Source organism: Marmota monax, unplaced genomic scaffold (assembly GCF_021218885.2).
Source record: "Marmota monax isolate L192 unplaced genomic scaffold, Marmota_monax_Labrador192_F-V1.1 WCK01_AAM20220418_F8-fsc00167, whole genome shotgun sequence".
NCBI classification, from domain to species: Eukaryota; Metazoa; Chordata; class Mammalia; order Rodentia; family Sciuridae; genus Marmota; species Marmota monax.
This window is the reverse complement of record NW_026694116.1, coordinates 3,662,225-3,681,998: the sequence shown is the minus strand read 5'-3', so window position 1 is coordinate 3,681,998 and position 19,774 is coordinate 3,662,225. Positions and strand designations below refer to the sequence as shown.

Below are 19,774 nucleotides of genomic sequence, written 5' to 3'. Positions count from 1 at the left end.
GAGTTTGGCAGGTGATTCAGGTGTTTATGGACATGTATACCTGGTGACATCATGGGAAGGAGATGCTGGAATGGCCCCATGGGCAGGTGAGGAGACTGGAGAGGCCTCAAGAGGCACAAGGACCTGTCACCTGGTAAGAAGGAGCACCTGGGACTGACCCCAGCTCTGTCCTCACCTGGGTGCTGGCGGCACCCAACCTGCCTGGGCATGGTGAGGGCTATGTTGATGTACCTGTGTCCAGCCAAGTACTTGGCATGGAGGGGGGCCTCAGGGAAGCCCAGCCAGGGGGGCGTTGGGGAGATTGTGCCTGAGGAAGACACTCAGGTAAGGGACTACAGGAGGTGACCTCACATCCTCAATGATGGACCAAAGAGAACTTGGATCCACGTAGCCAAGCAACTGCATCCCAGAGCCAGCCCAGCCAGCTGATTTGGCCTGAGACCCCAGAGAGAGTGGATGTCCTCTTGAGCCTCTAGGCTCATGAAGGTACCTGCCACAGGATCCCCAGCCCCCAACCCCCTGCAGAATGTCATCAGCTGAGTTCTACCAGCTGGGAGGGGCTGGTCTTAGCTGGAAATGGAGACCAGCAGGTGACCCAGATCCCTTCACTGAGCACCACTTCCCTGGCACCACTTGTCCTCTGGGAGGAACCTGCTGGTCCCCCATCTCACAGAGCAGGAAGCAGCCCTGGGAAGGCAGCCGTTGGGGAAGCCCAGGTCTGGCTGCTGCAGAGGTGGGGCTCCTCCGCCCCAGCCAGGGCCGTGCCGTGCAGTGCGTGCACCCACTGGACCTCGTGCAGACACACAGGTCAGGACTCCAGAGCAGAGAGCAAGTGGGCAGGAGGGTTTTCTTTTCTTCGAGATGGTTGAGACCACGAGGGTTCTCTTAAAGGACTGCTGGGCTTTTGTGCAAGGGCGGGGGTGGGCCACGAGCCCTGAGGCCGAGACCTTACGTGTGGGTGGCCTGGACACAGACCCACGGAAGACACATGCACACGAGAGTCTCCCGGGACGGTGCCATTGATCCCCTGCACCAGCCGGACCCTCTCAGCCTGGAGCCCAAGGTGCTGTCTGCCTGCTGAGAGAGAGTGGGGTGGGTGCCCACGTTAGGGAGGGACGGGCCTCGAGGACCCGCTGGGCTTGCGGTGGCAGGCAGGGGGTTGGAAGGAGTCTGGTAGTGAAGGTCAACAGGGAGGGTCCTCGTCCTGACCACCTCCTTCCAGGTGGAGGCCCCAGGGAGCCTCTGAGCCTCAGTGTCCTCTCCTGTCGAGTGGGGAATGACTGGGCCCGGGGGACGAGCTCTGTCAGTTACCCAAGAAGTGACTTGTGGGGCCCTCGCCCTGTGCCGGGGACCCATAGGGAGCCACCCGCCAGCGGGTTTCTCTTCAGGCGGCCTTCCTGCTGCCCGGCTCAGGATGCCCAGCCTGGATTCATTCTTCATTGGAACTGTGAACTCGTCGGAATCGTCCATCTGAAGTGTCACTCTGACCGCCCTCTTCATGCCCAGTCTGCTTCAATCTCAGCCACTCTTCCTGCTCCCTCCCCCTCCTCTCCCTCAGGCCCTCTCTTCCCAGTGTTCCCTGGGCTGCGCCCAGGCCCCTCCCTTTGGTTTCCACGTGTGAGAGAGGACGTGACATTCCTGCCTCTGTCGCTCACTATGCTTGACATGATGCTCTGTAGCTCCCTGCGTTCTCCTGCTGGTGACAGGGCTCCACCCTTCCTCTGGCTGCAGCATGTCCCCGTGTGCACAAATGCCAGTTCCTCACCCACCCATCCCTCGCTGACAGACCCCCAGGCTGACTCCGTAGTGTGCCACTGTGAACAGTCCCTCAGGAGAGGTTGGCACACGCTCTCACGGCTTCACCTCCTCTGGGTGTGTCCCCAGCAGTGGTCCAGCTGGACCATACACCAGTTCTGGTTTTAGGTGTGTGTGTGTGTGTGTGTGTGTGTGTGTGTGTGTGGCCCAGGGGATGGAACCCAGGGCCTCACTCATGACAGGAAAGTGCTCCACCCCTGAGCTACACTCTAAGCCCCTCGGTTTGGTCTTTTGGGGACCCTCTGTACTCTTTTCTGTAGTGTTGCACTAATTTACATCCCACCAACAGTGTACAGGGCTCCTTTTCATTAGTCACTCTCTTTTCTTTCTTTCTTTTTTGGTAACAGCCATTCTGACTGGGGTGAGCTGTGATCTCAAGGTAGTTTTGATGGGCACTTCCCTGACAACTAAGGGCATTGAACATATTTTCATATATTTATTGGCCATGTGCAATTCTTCCTTTGAGAAATGTGTGTCCAAATCACCTCATTTATTGGATTACTTTTTCTTTGAGTTCTTTATACACTGTGGCTGCTCGTCCTCTGTCAGATGAAAACCGGGTGAAGACCCCCTGTTTCACGGGCGTTCTCTTCACTCTGTTGGTTGCTTCCTTTGCTGTGCAGCAGCTTGGTAATTTGGGGGAATCCCACTGGTCAGTTCCTGCTCTGGTTTCCTGGGCGAATGAAGTCCTTTTCAGGAGATCATCGCCTGCAGGTATCTTGCAGTGTTGCCTGCTTTCCTCTAGTGGTTTCAAAGATTCAGATCTCACATGAAGCTCTTTGACCTGCTCTGGGTTGACTTTTGTACAGGGCGAGAGTGACCCAGTCTTCCACAGGTGTGTGTCCACGTTCCCAGCACCCTTGGTTGAAGGTTCTGTCTTTTCTCCAAAGTGGGATTTTGATGCCTTCATTAGGACCAGATGGCTGTGGACCTATGGGGTCTTCCTGGGGTTTCCATTTCATTGCCCACACGTGTGTGTTTGTGCCAGTGCCGTGCTCGTTCTTTACCAAGGCCCTGTGGCGTACTTTGATCAGGTGTTGTGAGGCATCTAGGATCACTTTTTTTGCTCAGGATTGCTTTAGCAATTTTTGTGTGTGTTTTTTTTGTTTTGTTTTGTTTTGTTTTGTGTGTGTGTGTGTGTGTGTGTGTGTGTGTTTCCAAATATGTTTTAGGATTTTTTAATGATTTTTTGAAGAACATCATTAATGTATTTTGATTGGGATTGCACTGGATCAGTAGCATGGCCATTCATGACCAATCACTCTCGGTAGCAAAGCCACGTAGACAAGGTTAATTCCCGCAGTCTGTGGTCATGGGGAGACGTCTTGTGTCTTCTAGTGACTCCTTCAATCTCCTTTGTTTTGAATTGGTACTGTAGCTCCTCACCGCCCTGCTCAGTGGCTTGCCTTGGTGTATGGAGAGCCACTGAGCTTTCCCCACTGACTTCCGGTCCTGCTTCTCGGCAGGTTCATCAGAGGTAACACCAATATTTTTCAAGGGTTTGCACCCGTGTTCACCAAGCATATTTGCCTAGTTTTCTTTCTTGTGATATCCCTAGCAGGCTTTGGTAGCAGGGCAATAGTGGCTTCATAGAATGCGTCAGGAAGGGTCCCTTTCCATTGCATGTTATGAAATCCTCGGAGAGCATTGGTGTTACCTTGTTAAATGTCATGAAATGTAGTACTGAACCCAACCGGCCTTGTCCTGTGTTTTTCTTTATTACCGCTTCAGTCTCATGGCTTTTTATTGATCTGTTCAGTTTTTTTTTTGTTGTTTTTTTTTTGTTTGTTTGTTTGTTTGTTTTTGCACTGGGAATTGTACCCAGGGCACTTAACCACTGAGCTACATCCCCAGCCCTTTTGTTGTTTATTTTGAGACAGTGTCTCCCTAAGTTTCCTAGGGTCTTTCTAAGTTTCTGAGGCTGACCTCATACTTGTGATCCCTCTGCCTCAGCCTCCTGATCTGTTTGGATTTTTTATATCCTCTTGGGTCAATATTGGTAGGTCCTACATGTCTAAAACTTTGTCCATTTCTTCTAGGTTTTCCATTTCATTGGAAAACAAGTTTTCAAAGAATTCCCTAATGATCCTCTGGACTTTGGTGGTATTTATTGTAATAGTTTCCTTTTCACCTCTACTTTTACTTATTTTAGTCTACTTTCTGTTAGATCGGTGAATTTAGGTGGCGACTTAGAACAAAGCAGCCCGAGCGGGAAAGGAACGTCAATCAGGTGCCTGCGGAAATGCCTGTCAATCAGCGAGATCTTCTGACTAACACCTGTCAATCAGCAGGACCCCCTGGCCAATCCTGGAGTTCAGCCAATTCCCCTGACCAACTCCAAAGGGATAAGGGACCCTAAAAACACCTTTTCCTGTCCCAAGCCCTTCCCTTTCTGCTGTAAGCCCCATAAAAGTCCAGTCTGGTCGAGCTTCCACACGTTTCTCCTCAGACCCTTCTCCTGTCCACTCTGCGGGTCTGATCGAGTTCTGCCCGGGCGTGATATCTCTTAAAGCCTCGTTCAGCAGCCCTTTTTAAATCGGCCTCCTTTGGTTGCTGCCGCCTCGCCTGATCTGACATCTTGGTGCCAAAACCCGGGAAGGGATTTGGGGCTTCTCCTGCAGGGATTAAATCCATCCCTTCCCCCTTGAACCGGGAAATTTCTAAGCTGCTCTTTCCCCTCTCCCTTCATCCAGGCCAACAGGAGTGGGTAAGTTCCCATTTCCCCTGACCTTCCAGACCCTTTCCGTCTGTCCACGGGGTCTATCCGTAAGTCACACACGTGCCATAGGCCCTGCCCATTCCATTCAGGGCTCTGGGGACTGTGGAGACATCCCAGTCCTCCTGAGAGCCTCCTGATCTGACCCGTTTGGGCCTGCGGAGGCTGGAGGGACGCCTCAACCTCCGCCCTGGCCCTTATCCGTTCTAGGTGATTGCAGGCAGAATTTGGGACACCTTCTTCTGCTCCCACTCACCCCTGAGGGTGCCGGAAGGTCATGGGAAACACGGAGTCCTCTCCTTAGACCCCAAAGGCCTTTGGGTGTCTATATTCAAATTTTGCCAAGTTAGGGCTCACTCAAGACCTACACCGTGACCACCTGGTCTTTTACTGCACTGTGGCCTGTCCCCAGTGGGACTTAGACAATGGGTCACAATGGCCCCTAGAAGGAACTTTTGATTTTAAACCCTCACTGAATTGGACAATTTCTGTCGCCAAACAGGGAAATGGGAAACGATGTTCAGGCTTTTTGAGATTTGCTCCTGTCCATCCTTCCCTCTGCTCTCTGCTCTGGACCTTCCCTCTGTGACCTGTCCTCTGCTCTTCGCTTCCGTCCACTCTCCCTCCCAGTTGTACCCCATCCCCTCCCCCTCCCTGCCGCCACCTCTACAGCCGCTACCCACAGCCCTTTCTGTGCACTTCCAATCTGCCTGGCCACCAGACATGCATGCCTGGTCCTCCCTTCCTCCCTTGATAGCGCCTCATGCATGCCTCCCTCTGCCGCCCAACCAGGCAGGCGGAGTGGGTCCCACCTCGCTGCAGTGGGTGGGATCTCCGGATCCCTCCAGCCTCCCCCGCTCTGCTCACCCTTCCACTGACAAGCCCTTTCCCCTCCCCCACTCATGCCTCTCTTCTCCTGTGGGTCCCACACCTAGTCCCACCAGGCCCTCCCATCAGCTAACCCAAAGCTCCTTTGTCTTCTCAAGGAAATGGCTGCTGCTGAAGGCATCATTCAAATACACATCCCATTCTCACTTCAAGATCTTTCCCAGAATCCAGATGAAAATCCAGCCTTATTTCTCAACTGCCTTATTTCTCAAGCCCTAACCAAATACGTCTCCCACCAGGGCTACAGTGTTAGCAACCCATTTCAGTACTCAGTCATCCCATGATATTAGAAAAAGCTCAAATGAGCTGAGGAGGACCCTCAGACACCTATCTGAGATCTGGTGAATATGGCCTTTGAAGCAGGCTCCATTGCAGAAAAAGGTAACACCCCAAACCCAGGCCTTGGCAGCAGCCCTGAGGCTATATCTCCAGCAAAAGCTTCACAGGGAACCAGCATTCCTCTCCTGGGGAACCAGCCTTCTTCTCCACCAGGGGCTTGCCTCAAATGTGGATGCGAAGGTCACTGGGCTCACCAATGCCCAAACCCATGGCCGCCTCCCAGACCATGCCCCACCTGTAAGCAGACAGGACATTGGAAGAGTGACTGCCCCACGGCTGGCCCTTCCTTGGCGCCTCTACGCAGGGGTATGACCAGTCAGGCGGTCCCTTCTCTTGAATTATTGGGGTTTGCAGAAGACTGAAGAAGCCCAGACTCAAAGACCCCCATCACCCTCGCTGAGCCCAGGGTAACGCTCCAGGTAGCGGGTAAGTCCATAACCTTCCTTGTGGACACGGGGGCTACCTATTCTGTCTTGCCTGCCCACTCTGGGCCTCTGTTTCCTTCCCAGGTCTCAGTTATGGGGATTGATGACAAACCCTCCTCCCCAAACCGAACTGCTAAGCTCACCTGTGCCCTGGAGGGACACCCTTTCACACTCTTCTGGTCATTTCATTCTGTCCAGTTCCTCTCCTAGGCAGAGATGTTCTCCAATTACTAGGAGCCACCCTCCAACTACACCCCAAGAATACTACCACCCATCTCCTTCTGCCTCTAATTCTTACCCTCTCTAATAACCTGACAGGACCTACTGTGCCATTGCCCCCTGATCTAGTTGATCCCCAGGTCTGGGACATCTCCATGCTGGTCATAGCCTCCCACCATAAGCCAGTCAGTCCCCAGCTGAAACACCAAACTAAACATCCTTCCCGTCCCCAATTTCCCATCTCCAAAACCCATAGGGAGGGACTTAAACCCATTATAGACCAGTTACTGGCCCAGGGACTCCTAATCCTTACTGACTCCCCCTGCAACACTCCCATATTTCTGGTACGCAAACCCTCAGGAGCCTATCGCTTAGTCCAGTACCTCCGCCTAATTAACAAGGCCATTATTCCCATCCACCCAGTGGTTCCCAACCCTCACCCTCTTCTTACTCATATCCCCCTTTGACCACTCACTTTACCGTCCTGGATCTTAAAGATGCCTTCTTTACAGCGCCCCTCCATCCTGACTCTTATCACCTCTTTGCCTTCACATGGGAAGACCCTGCGTCCTTTAGGTCTCAACAGCTGATTTAACTGCTTGTTACTTGGGGATAGCACTCTCGTACAGTTGGATAGAAGACTTCCCGACCTCCAGGGAATCTGCTGACACCCTTGCCTCCATCCTCATCCAGCAGATCATTCCCAGGTTCAGACTTCCCACTTCTATCCAGTCAGACCACATCCAGCCTTCACTTCTCAGATTGTTTAACTAGTCTCCAAAGGCCTCGACATCACTTGGAGACTCCACATCCCCCACCGACCCCAATCCTCGGATAAGGTTGACAGGACTGACAGCATTCTCAAGGATCATCTCACTAAACTTGCTATTGAACTCTGACTGTCCTGGCTCAATCTTTTGGCATTGGCCCTCACCTGAATTCAGGCAACCCCTGGAGCCCCCTCAGGCCTTAGCCCCTTTGAGCTGCTCTAGGGGTGCCTTTTCTTTTAAAGAGAGAGAGAGAGAGAGAATTTTAATATTTAATTTTTAGCTTTTGGCGGACACAGCATCTTTGTTTGTATGTGGTGCTAAGGATCGAACCCGGGCCGCACGCATGCCAGGCGAGCGCACTACCTCTTGAGCCACATCCCCAGCCCTGGGTGCCCTTTCTTAGTCAACCAAAGCTTTCCTGTCACTCCTCCTCCCCTTGTGTCCTACCTGTCCTATCTCACACTTCTATACAAACTCCTAAGGAAACACGCAGACCGGTGTCCTCCTGCACCATCTGTTACCTCTGTCCCAGCACAACCAGGAATTGAATTGGACCCCCTTCAACCAGGTGACACAGTCTTACTTTGAGAGCTACATTCTCAGTCGTTGAAACCTCACTGGACAGGACCCCATAACATCATACTTACTACCCCAATGGCAGCCAAGCTCTTGGGTCACTCCCCCTGGAACCATGTCTCTTGCCTTAAAAGAGCGCCTGTTTCAAATGTCCAGTCCTGGACTTCCACCACGTTGGGGCCCTCCAAACTCAAGATTTCTCGCCAACTCTCTCCTTCTGTTATTAATCATTAATCTCTCCCAAGCTTCTATCCCAACCCACAGATGGTGCTTCTATATCCAAGTGACATGGCAACAGGATGGTACCACCTGTTCTCAGTTTATGGGTCAAGGCGATTGCCCTTTCACTGGCTGCTGCCGCAGTCTCGCTGGGCACAATTCAGGATCCACTTGTCAAAAGAAACGAACTTTATTTTTAGAACCACACACGCCAAACAAAACCGCTCCTCAGGAAAAACCCTCAGAGTCCAACTGCCACCACCGGCTTCCCACAAGCCTCTCCCTCAACCACAAGCCTCACCACCTCCCCCCATCCTCCTGCTCTTGAGGCCGATTGGCTGGGTCGCGTGGGCAGAGCCAAAAAAGTCCCCCAATGAGCAGCTCCGTGGTCTGAAAGGGCAGGGAAACAGCCCAATGAGCATCACCGCAGAGGAGCCAATCAGCTAGATGTTGCTGGGGCCGCTGTGAGCCAGCAGCTGGAAGTTTGCTGGCAGCTGGAAGTTTGCTGGGGCCCCTTCGGCTGTGGCTCTCAACATCTCCCCCTCTCTGTTTAAACAACAAGCATGTGGCTTAGGGACCGTGCCTGCCTTAGGTTGTCCAATAGTACATATGGTCCTTACCCGTTAGGTTGGTACCATTGCAATTGGATCTTACCCGTCACTGACTACCAGTCCAGTATACAGCCACACCTGTGGAGAGGTCTTTGTACTAGCAGGGGGGTGAGGTTCTTTGCTGAACGATCATGACAAGCAGAAGGGAGGAAGATACACCAAGCCAATAAAAATTGTACCACCGATGACATCATCAGCAAAAATACTCCAACACTACCACAAGTCGCTGCACCAACAGATAGTTCACAATGCATACAGGTGAGTTCACAATGTGTCCAGGCAAGTTCTGCAAGCAGTTCAGTGATGGCTATTGCAGAAGCTGTAGATTGGTTTTATCTTTGTCTTCACCAGCACTGGGATGAAGATAGGAATTCTGGCAATACGGCTAAAGAAAAAATTATGTAACATTCCAGAAGGCACTAAAAGAAAACAATTTTCTTAACAATTTACATTGTCTTCAATGGCACTGGGATGAAGATAGGAATTCTGGCAATAATGGCTAAAGAAAAAATTATGTAACATTCCAGAAGGCACTAAAAGAAAACAATTTTCTTAATAATTTACATTGTCTTTAAGAGAATTATTAAATATAATGAAAAGGAAAGGTGAAAGTAAACAAACAGATCTGTTAACTTCCTTTTTTGTTTATATATTAAAACAATCCTCAACAGTTGTTTACCCAATTTAAATTAAACCATTTAAATCACGTGAATAAAAAAAATATATATTTGGATCCATTTTTTCATGAGCGCTCATCATATATGATATATGGACATATGTACATTCAAACATATAACACAAAACACAAGTGTGCACACATAATATAATACATACAACACATAACCTAATAGTAAAGGCCTTATAACTTTTTACAGGTGAAATCTCCATTGCAATGTTTAAAAACTCTATAGTCAAAAAATAGAACTGATCAGCAAAACATTAACCTAGGTCTGTATGAGCTCAAAAAACAAAATAGAATGTGTGAAAGGGCAATAATAAAATAGATATTGAAAAAAGCATTCTGGTTCTGTCGCAGATGTAAGAATAGCCAAACTGGAGTTCTGGATATCAGCTGTTATGGATTTGAGCCAAATCATCTTCTTTTTGGTCTGTAGAAATCGCTTTAGTTAATCTCTCTGGAATCCAAATCGGCTGCTGTTCTCCCTGTGGAAACACACAAACAGACCCCTGACTCCAGACAATTACTGGGTCAGGACCTTTCCATTGTCCTGTTAGAATATCCTTCCAAAGTACCTTGGGCTTATGCACATTTTTTGGACACATATGCCTTTCTGCAGCACTAAGCCCTGATGAATCCAAATTTAAAAAGTTTAGAGTAAAAAGGGTTATTTTATCTTTGGGGAATATATATACCCCTTCCCAATTCCGTCTTTTTGCTTTAATAAGTACATTTTAATAGTTTGATGAGCTCTTTCAACTATGCCTTGTCCCTGTGGATTGTATGGGATTCCTGTTATATGAGTAATGCCAAATGATGAGCAGAATTGTTTAAAAGAGGTAGAAGTATAACCAGGGGCATTATCTGTTTTTAACTGTTTTGGAACGCCCACAGTGGCAAAATTTTGTAAGCAATGAGCTATAACATCTTTAGTTTTCCTCCGGCGTGAAGGGAGCCCATCAAAAATCCAGAAGAAGTATCAACTGTAACATGCAAATATTTTAATTTTCCAAATTCTGGCAAGTGTGTGACGTCCATCTGCCAAATATGGTTAGGTATCAATCCTCTAGGATTGACTCCAAGATTAACTTGTGGTAAAAAGGTCACACAATTTTGACATTGTTTTATTATTTGTCTAGCTTGTTCCTTAGTTATTTTAAAACACTTTTGTAAAGTATTAGCATTGACATGGAACTTTTTATGAAAATTTATAGCTTCTTCTAGTGTAGATAAAATATGTATGTCATGTGTAGTTTTATCTGCTAAATCATTGCCCAAACTAAGGGCTCCAGGCAATCCTGTATGTGCCCTGATATGTCCTATAAAGAATGGATCTTTTCTGTCCCAGATTAGACTTTGTATAGTGGAAAGCAAAGAGAAAACAGTAGAGGAAGGGGAAATCCTACCAGCATCTTCAAGGGATACTATAGCGTTAACTATATACTGACTATCGGAAAATAAATTAAATACAGAATCTTTAAACATCACAAAAGCTTGTAATGCTGCATTAAGCTCTACCTTTTGAGCTGATTGTTTGGGTACTAAAAATGTAAAAGTTTGATCAGGTGTAACTATTGCTGCTGTACCATTATTTGACCCATCAGTGAATATATTTGGAGCATTCATGATAGGTGTTTTTCTTGTCATTTTTGGAAAAATTACAGGATGCGATGACCAAAAAGACAATAAAGGATTAGATGGTAAGTGGTTATCAAATGAAACATTAGATTTGCACATGATTATTGCCCAAGTATTTAACTCATTAGCTAACTCATCAATTTGATTAATAGTATATGGAGTAATAATTTTATTGGGAGAAATTCCAAACACTCCCTTTGCTGCTTTTATTCCTTTGAGTATTAATTGTCCTACAGCCTCAGGATACCTAGTAAGAATAGTGTTAGGAGAATAAGATAAATGTATCCATAATAATGGACCTTCTTGCCAAAATACTCCTGTAGGAATATTTTTTGTTGGTAGTACAATAAATAATAAAGGCAAACTTATATCAATTCTATCCAAATGCATATTTCCCATATATGTTTCAATGATTTTTAATGCCTTTCTTGCTTCAGGCGTTAACATTCGGGGTGAATTTGGATCTGATGGACCTTTTAGGATATCAAATAAAGGTCCCAACTCTCTTGTTGGTATACCTAGATAAGGTCTTATCCAATTTATGTCTCCTAATAACTTTTGAAAGTCGTTAAGTGATTTGAGTTGATCTACTCGTATTTGAATTTTTGGGGGACAGACCATGGTTGAGGATAATAGAACTCCTAAATAATTAATTGGAAAATTTAATTGTACTTCATCTATTGCTATCTCTAGATTATAATTTTTAATAAGTTTGTAAGTGTGGCATAACATTCTAGCAATGTGTTTTTAGCTTTGTGTGCTAATAATACATCGTCCATATAGTGAAATATTTGTAGTTCAGGATTTTGATTTCTAAGTGGCTGGATTATTTTGTTAACATAAATTTGACACATAGTTGGGCTGTTAGCCATCCCTTGAGGGAGTACTTTCCATTCATATCTCTGATCAGGACCTTCATGATTCAGTGCAGGGATAGTAAATGCAAAAAGTGGACTATCCTCAAGATGAATTGGAATTGAAAAAAAAAACAATCTTTAATATCTATAACTAAAACATACCAGGTTTTTGGCAAAGCAGACAACTGAGGAATCCCCAATTGAGCAGGTCCCATAATAACCATCTCATTATTAATGGCTCTTAAATCTTGCAATAATCTCCATTTACCAGATTTCTTTTTGATGACAAAAATGGGAGTATTATGGGGAGATACAGAAGGTTGTATATGTCCTTCCGCTAATTGTTGCTTGACCAGGTCATGGGCTGCTTGTATCTTTTCTTTAGTCAGGGGCCACTGAGGAACCCATACTGGTTTTTCTGATTTCCAAGTAATTTTTCTTGTCTCAGTGGCCCTTTCTGAAAATCCAACCCATGTCTGTCTGTTCCTTGATCTATTTGTATTGGTGCTGCTATACCTTGTTCTTGTTTTTCTAATCTTTTCCCTTTCCTAAAACCTTGTCTAGTCATAATACTGGGTGCATTTTGGTTCATGTTATTTGTTAATGTCAAACCTAATTGATCTAGGACATCTCATCCCCATAAATTTACGAAAAGATGATCCAATACATATGGCTGTATAGTTCCTTCACATCCTTCAGGATCCTTCCAATCTAATACCATTGCACTTCTATGGGGATTAGTCGCCACTCCTAGGCCTCGAAGCGTTTGAGTGGCTTGTTGTAATGGCCAATGTTTTGGCCATTCTTGACGAGAGATGATGCTAAGGTCTGCACCTGTATCCAGTAGCCCATTAAATTCATGTCCTTGAATATTTAGTTTTAGCATGGGGCAAGAATCTAAATTTAAAGAAAGCATAGCCCAATCTACACCTGTGGAGCCTAATCCCTTGGAACCTCTTTCTACAGTACGACTGGAAAATTTATCATGTAGGATGGGTATTATTAGTAACTGTGCTATTCTATCTCCTGGTGAAATTACTGATATACCCTTTGGAGAACTGGCTATAATTTTTATTTCACCTTCATAATCGGGATCAATTACCCCAGGACTTATCATAAGTCCTTTTAGAGTAGAAGAGCTGCGTCCCAATAATAAGCCTACTGTTCCTTTGGGAAGAGGTCCTTTTACCCCTGTGGGAATGATTTGAACTCCCATCTCTGGAGTTAGTACTGCTCTGGAGGAGGCACAGATGTCCAACCCTGCGCTCCCTCTGGTTTGTCTGATGAGGGATCTGATGGACAATGTGTCCTGGGCACTACACTGATGGGGTTGCTGGGTTCCTCCAGTGCTCCGTATATTTGTGGTTTTGGGCCCCGGAGCATTGGGCCCCCCTGTCCATTTTTTGGCAATGGAGCCTGATGCCTTTCTCCACGATATCGTGGATAAACACCTGGTCCTTGTTCGTTTTTTGATAATGGAGTACCATCTATGGTGGTTTGAGAATGGCATTCATTAGCCCAATGTCTCCCTCTATGGCATCGTGGGCAAATACCTGGTATTCTACTCCTTTGATACCTAGTTCTGTTAAACCCTCCTCCTATGGGGCAATTCCTTTTAAAATGTCCTGTTTGTTCACAATTGTAGCATGTTCTTGGCCTGGCATCTAAAGCCTGTTTTACTGCAGCTGCCACAATTTGCCCTTGTTCATTAATGTCTCTACATAATTTAATATATGTGTTTAAATCTTCATTTTTCCATGGTCTAATGATATCTCTGCACCAACGATTCGCTTGCTCATAAGCCAGGTGTTTTAGTAATGGCATTGCTTGTTCTGTATTCCCAAAAACTCTGGTAGCTGTTTGAATAAGCCTATCTACAAATTCAGCATAAGGTTCATTAGCTCCTTGTATTACCTTAGATAATTGACCTTGTAAACATCCATGTCCTTGTAAAGTCTTCCATGCCTTAATTGCATCTACAGCAATTTGTGCATATACACCAGGATCATATGCAATTTGTTGCTGCTGATCCTCATAAGGTCCCTTTCCTAACAACATATCTAGATTTCTCTGAGGATAACCAGCTGCTGCATTTCGCCTAGCCGTCTCCTTGCAAAATTCCTCACTGGCAACCTTCCATAACAGGTATTGTCCTCCATTTAGCACAGCTTTACACATATTAGCCCAATCTGCTGGCGTCATGTTCAAGTTGTTAATGGATTCAACCATGCTTACAGTGAAGGGTGCTTGAGGACCATAGGTTGTTACAGCCTCTTTTAGCTGCTTCACTGTTTTGAAATTTAAAGCATGGTAAACTCCTCCTGCTGCCCTCCTGCCTCAAATACAGGGCATGTTAATATTTGAGATCTTGTCTCAGGATCTCAACTATCAACTGCGGGGGTTGGGGGCCTCCCAGCATATGGAGGTGGCCTTGTTAGTTGGACACTTACATCCTCCGGTGATAGAAAGGTGTTAGTAGCAGTCTCCTATAGAGGTGGCGCTGTTGGTTGGACACTTACACCCTCTGGTGATAGAAAGGTGTTAGTAGCAGTCTCCTGTTGTAACTTTACCCCTGATGGCTTTTTCTGTTTTACACTTTCTTTCTCTGTCTGACTAGCTCGAGAGACCTTCTCTTTTACTTGAATCTTTTCCTCTGTCTGACTAACTTGAGAGACCTTCTCTTTTACTTGAATCAATATGTCTTCTCCTTCCTCTACCATTGTCTGAACTGAAGGCTTTGGACTAAGCAAACAAGATACGAACATCCACAATGGCAATGTGACAACTGGCAGAGTCCCTGGGCTTTTCTTTTCTATTCTTTTTAAATCTTCACCATGATGGTTCCATTGTGATATATTTAACAACTCCTCCTTAAAAAGCCATGGGCTACATTTTTGTATTGTATCAACGTGTGCTCTGACTGCTCTTGATTTTACTGGGATGCCTCCTTCCTCTAACAATTTACTTAACACTCTTTCAGTTTGTTTTTTACTAATTTCTGACCGCATATTTCTACTATAATACAACCCAACAAGATAACACCAAACAAAACCAAGATAGAACGAAATAAAAATGGAACAACAAAAAATCATTATAGCCTTTCTCCCTATCTGTTCCTCAGACACAAATAGTTTTTCCTCAGATGTGAGCGGTTTTTCTTCTGTCTCACTCATCTCCAGGGACAGGAAACTTAAAACAAAAGTGAAGCAAAACAAAAGAGGAATCTTAAAATGGCTACCCATCCTCTCGCCCTGCCCTCAGGGGCGAGCAGTTTACCTTATCACTTACCCTCAGTTGCTCCCCGTACGGGCCACCAAATGCCGCAGTCTCGCTGGGCACAATTCAGGATCCACTTGTCAAAAGAAACGAACTTTATTTTTAGAACCACACACACCAAACAAAACCGCTCCTCAGGAAAAACCCTCAGAGCCCAACTGCCACCACCGGCTTCCCACAAGCCTCTCCCTCAACCACAAGTCTCACCACCTCCCCCCATCCTCCTGCTCTTGAGGCCGATTGGCTGGGTCGCGTGGGCAGAGCCAAAAAAGTCCCCCAATGAGCAGCTCCGTGGTCTGAAAGGGCAGGGAAACAGCCCAATGAGCATCACCGCAGAGGAGCCAATCAGCTAGATGTTGCTGGGGCCGCTGTGAGCCTATCATCAGCTGGCAGTCTGAAAGGGCGGGGAAACAGCTCAATGAGCATCGCCAATGAGGATCACCGCAGAGGAGCCAATCAGCTAGATGTTGCTGGGGCCGCTGTGAGCCGGCAGCTGGAAGTTTGCTGGCAGCTGGAAGTTTGCTGGGGCCCCTTTGGCTGTGGCTCTCAACAGGCTGCAATCTGGCGGTCATCCTTAATGTTACTGGATTCAACCAGGCCACCTCGTCCCGCTTATGTTCAGCAATGCTGTGCTTCATAGAGACCAAACTGAGGAATCCTGTAAGCGCTGGTCTGACACCTATGGCAGATGCCCTTAACTACTTGGGACCCATGGAACCCAAAATGGGCTTCTGGTGTTGATGGTAAATTTTATTCTTGGGGTTTTGCCAAACACCCCTCAGCCTCTATCAGAATATGGAGAACTTATATACAAGTGCTCCCTCAAGTTCACATAACCCTCCAGGAGCAAGAGAGGGAACTCCAACACCAGCTGGATGCAGTTGCCCATCCTGAAGCTGACCCTTTCTCATGGGTGGCCCTAATACGTCAGAGTCTTCAGCTTCCCAATTTGTCCAAAGTGAATAACATTTCAGATTGTTTCCTCTGTGCAGTTTTGGATCATACTCCATTAACTGTGATTCCCATTGATTTTCTGCTCAATACCTCAACTAGACCCCAAGGACCCCCCTCTCCAGCCTTTGAGGAACTACCTCTTTTCCATAACTCATCAGGGAATTCCTCTTGCTGCTACACTGCCTCTGGTTCAGCACCCTGTGCCCAAATTGTTCGAATTTCTTCCCCAACCTTTGCTCCGCCAGGTTCTTTTCCTGGTGCAATGGTACCCTAACAAAAAAATCTAAGCCTCAACATGCTGTTTGCTTTTTTGTGTTCCGTCCATCTTGGTCCCCAATTAACTCTGTACAGTGAGGCTGAATTAACATAGCTTGTCACCACCTCCCTTTCCAGGACAAGAAGGGCCGCCTTTCTACCAGTAGTAGTGGACTCTCCCTGGCCTCCTCCCATGCTGGACTCAGGGCAGGAGAACTTGGTTATGCAGTAACCACTACTCAGAAGCTTGAACAACAACTTCGGGAAGCAGTAGAGGCATCAGCCGCCTCTCTCGCTTCCCTACAAAGGCAAATAACATCTCTTGCCCTAGTCTCATTGCAGAACTGTAGAGCCCTAGATCTGTTGACAGTAGATAAAGGAGGAACCTGCCTATTCCTGAAAGAAGAATGCTGCTACTATATCAACGAAACTGGATTGGTCCAAGAGAATGTCGACACCCTCCGCCATTTGGGTGAAAGGCTTAAACAGCAACCATCAAATGACCCTTGGCCAGGCTGGCCAAACTCAACCCTCATTGCGTGGCTGACTCCCATTCTCACTCCTATATTAGTAATAGGACTTCTATTAATGATTGCTCCCTGCCTCCTCAGGTTCACTCCAAAGCGCGAGAGTGAAATTGCCAGAGTGACCTACAACCAGATGCTCCTACACCTCTACAGTCCCCTCCCCACCGAACCTACCCCTTCCTCTACAGTCCCCTCCCCACCTGAGCCACCCCCTTCCCCCGATGCCCCTAAACAAGCAGGAAGTAGCTAGATGAAATTCGCCACCCTGTATCACCAAAAAGGCTGGGATGTTAGGTCGTTGGTGGCGACTTGGTGGTGACTTAGAACAAAGCAGCCCGAGCAGGAAAGGAACATCAATCAGGTGCCAGTGGAAACGCCTGTCAATCAGCAGCACCCCCCCGGCCAATCCTGGAGTTCAGCCAACTCCCCTGACCAACTCCAAAGAGACAAGGGACCCTAAAAATACCTTTTCCTGTCCCAAGCCCTTCCCTTCCTGCTGTAAGCCCCATAAAAGTCCAGTCTGGTCAAGCTTCCACGCGGTTTCTCCTCAGATCCTTCTCGTGTCCACTCTGCGGGTCTGATCCAGTTCTGCCCGGGAGTGATATCTCAATAAAGCCTCGTTCAGCGACCCTTTTATTTTTTTTTATTTTTATTTTTTTTGTGTGTACAGGTTTCATATTTTTAATCAGTTCTGTGAAGAATATCCTAAACACTACAAGAGACACAACAGAATATTTTTTCTTCCATCATTAAAAAAAATGACATTCACAAACATTTTAAAGAGGCTTGTCTGTATAATCAGGGTGGTGATCTTGAATTTTAAGAAAAATTTACATGTTCTTGACACAGATTGTTTATAGATACATTTAGAAATTGCTTTCTAGTCATGATAAACATTGTGTACAAGTTTTTAAAATGCCCCAACTTTAGCTTTTAAAAAAAAATTAGTCTGGCTAAACTTTTCCTTTTGCCAGAAGCAATGATCCTGAGAGCCCAAACTAAAAACTTGGTAAAAAGAAAAATACCTGGGGGCCTAACAAATGTACTATAATTTGTCTTTAAATGAGAAAAAAAATTTTACATGGAGCTTTTTAAAAGGTCTTTTAACAAGCTACCTTGGGAGCTCAATTGAAAAATAGAAGTTGATGTACTAAAACAGATGTTTCAGCGCAGCTCCAAAAATCTTTATAAATACAGCGATTTGGAAGGACGATCCTGGATCAGAAGTGTTATTCCTTGTGTATCTACTTAACGTGTGCATGCCTCAACTCAGTTGTCATAATTGTCTCGATAATTTCCTCCTGAGTAGCAGTCATAGCCACCCTGGCTGCCACTATAGTCTCGGGACCGTCCGTATCCATATCCATATCCTCCAGGTCGACTGTCATACCGGCCACTCCCATAGCCCTGGTCCCCACCACCTCTAGAGTAGCTGCGACCATGCCCATGGGCCCCAAAGGCACCCCCTCTGGTGCCCCGGGCAGACTTGCCTGCATGGTCCACCCGGATCTGCCGACCATCCAGGGACTCTCCATTCATGGCTTTCATGGCATCTGAGGCATGTTCTGGATTGGTGAAGGTGATGAAGCCAAAACCCCGGGATCGCTGAGTCTCCCGGTCCTTGACAACAACCACCTCAGAAATAGGCCCAAAGCTGCTGAAGTGGTCTTCCAGCGCCTGCTCATCAGTATTGAAGTTGAGTCCTCCCACGAACAGCTTCCCTTCTTCAGAAGACATGGCAGTGAATTTGAGTCCTGGAAATTGAAAAGTAAAAGCCCTGGAGAGACAGGAAGCTCTGAGGAGCAGGAAGAATAGGGCTCAGCGACCCTTTTAAATCAGCCTCCTTTGGTCGCTGCCCCCCTCACCTGATCTGACACTTTCCTTTGTGTAGATTGACTAAGGGTTTGACAATCTTGTTTATCCTTTCAAAGAAGCAACTCTTTGTTTCATTGATCTTTGTTTTATTTATTTTTTTGTCTTGATTTCATTTAGTTCAGCTCTGATCTTCATTATTTCTTTCCTTCTACTGATTTTGTGTTTACTTTGTTCTTGTTTTTCTAGGGCCTTGAAATAAATCATTTGGTCATTTATCTGAGATTGCTCCATTTTTTAATGTAGGCATACAAAGATTTAAGCTTCTCTTTTTATATTTCTTTTATATCCTATAGATTTTGGTAGGTTGGTTTTCTATTTTAATTTGATTCTAGAAATTTTTAAATTTCCCCTCTGATTTCTTTCATATCTCACTGCTATTCAAAAGTCTGATGTGTTTGTATAGTTTCTGTAGTTTTTCTTGTTGATTTCTAGTTTCACCATAATCACACTATAATCTCATAGAAGACAAAAAAAATTATTTTATTTTATTATGTATTTGTCAAGACTTGCTTTATGGCTTAAAATATGATCTGTTTTTGATAATGTTTCATGATCTGCTTAAAAGAATGTATATTTTTCAACTGTTATATTCTTTAGATGTCTGTTAAGTCTTTAGATGTCTGTAAGCTCCTTAGTATAATGTAACTCTAATGATTCCTTGTTGATTTTTTTGTCTGAACTAATTATATGTTTGTGACAGTAGGGTATTGAAATCATCCACTATGAATCAGTGGGGCCTATTTCTCCCTTTATGTCCAATAGTGTTTGTTTTATAAAATTGGGTGATCCAAAATTTGGTGCATATATATCTATAGTTGCTATAACTTCTTTATGGTCTGTTATCATCAATATGTAGTGAACGTCTTTGTCTCTCTTGACTAATTTTGACTTGAATTCCATTATTTTTAGCCTGAGTATTGCTACACCTGCTTGCTTTCAGTGACCTTTGCTTGAGGCATCATTTTGCATTCTTTTACTTTCAGTCTGTGTTTTCCAGTAAGGGGTTTCTTGCAGATTGTTGGGTCTTGTTTTATAATCTAATCACCCAGCCTGCATGATTTGATTAGAGAATAATTTACCTTGAAAAAGTATGCACTAAGTTCTGTCATTTTGCAGGTTTTCTTCTAATTGTTTC

The 19,774-nt window shown here is 45.8% G+C and overlaps 1 protein-coding gene across 1 annotated transcript; it reads right to left on the bottom strand.

Annotated features, from left to right (window-relative positions):
* Positions 1 to 17,538: 17,538 nt before the first annotated feature.
* LOC124107509 (RNA-binding protein 3-like) lies at positions 17,539 to 18,586 on the bottom strand. The gene has a single exon (XM_046465642.2). The coding sequence runs from the start codon at positions 18,499 to 18,501 to the stop codon at positions 18,034 to 18,036; it is 468 nt and encodes a 155-aa protein (XP_046321598.1). The 5' UTR covers positions 18,502 to 18,586; the 3' UTR covers positions 17,539 to 18,033.
* Between the last annotated feature and the right edge of the window lie 1,188 nt (positions 18,587 to 19,774).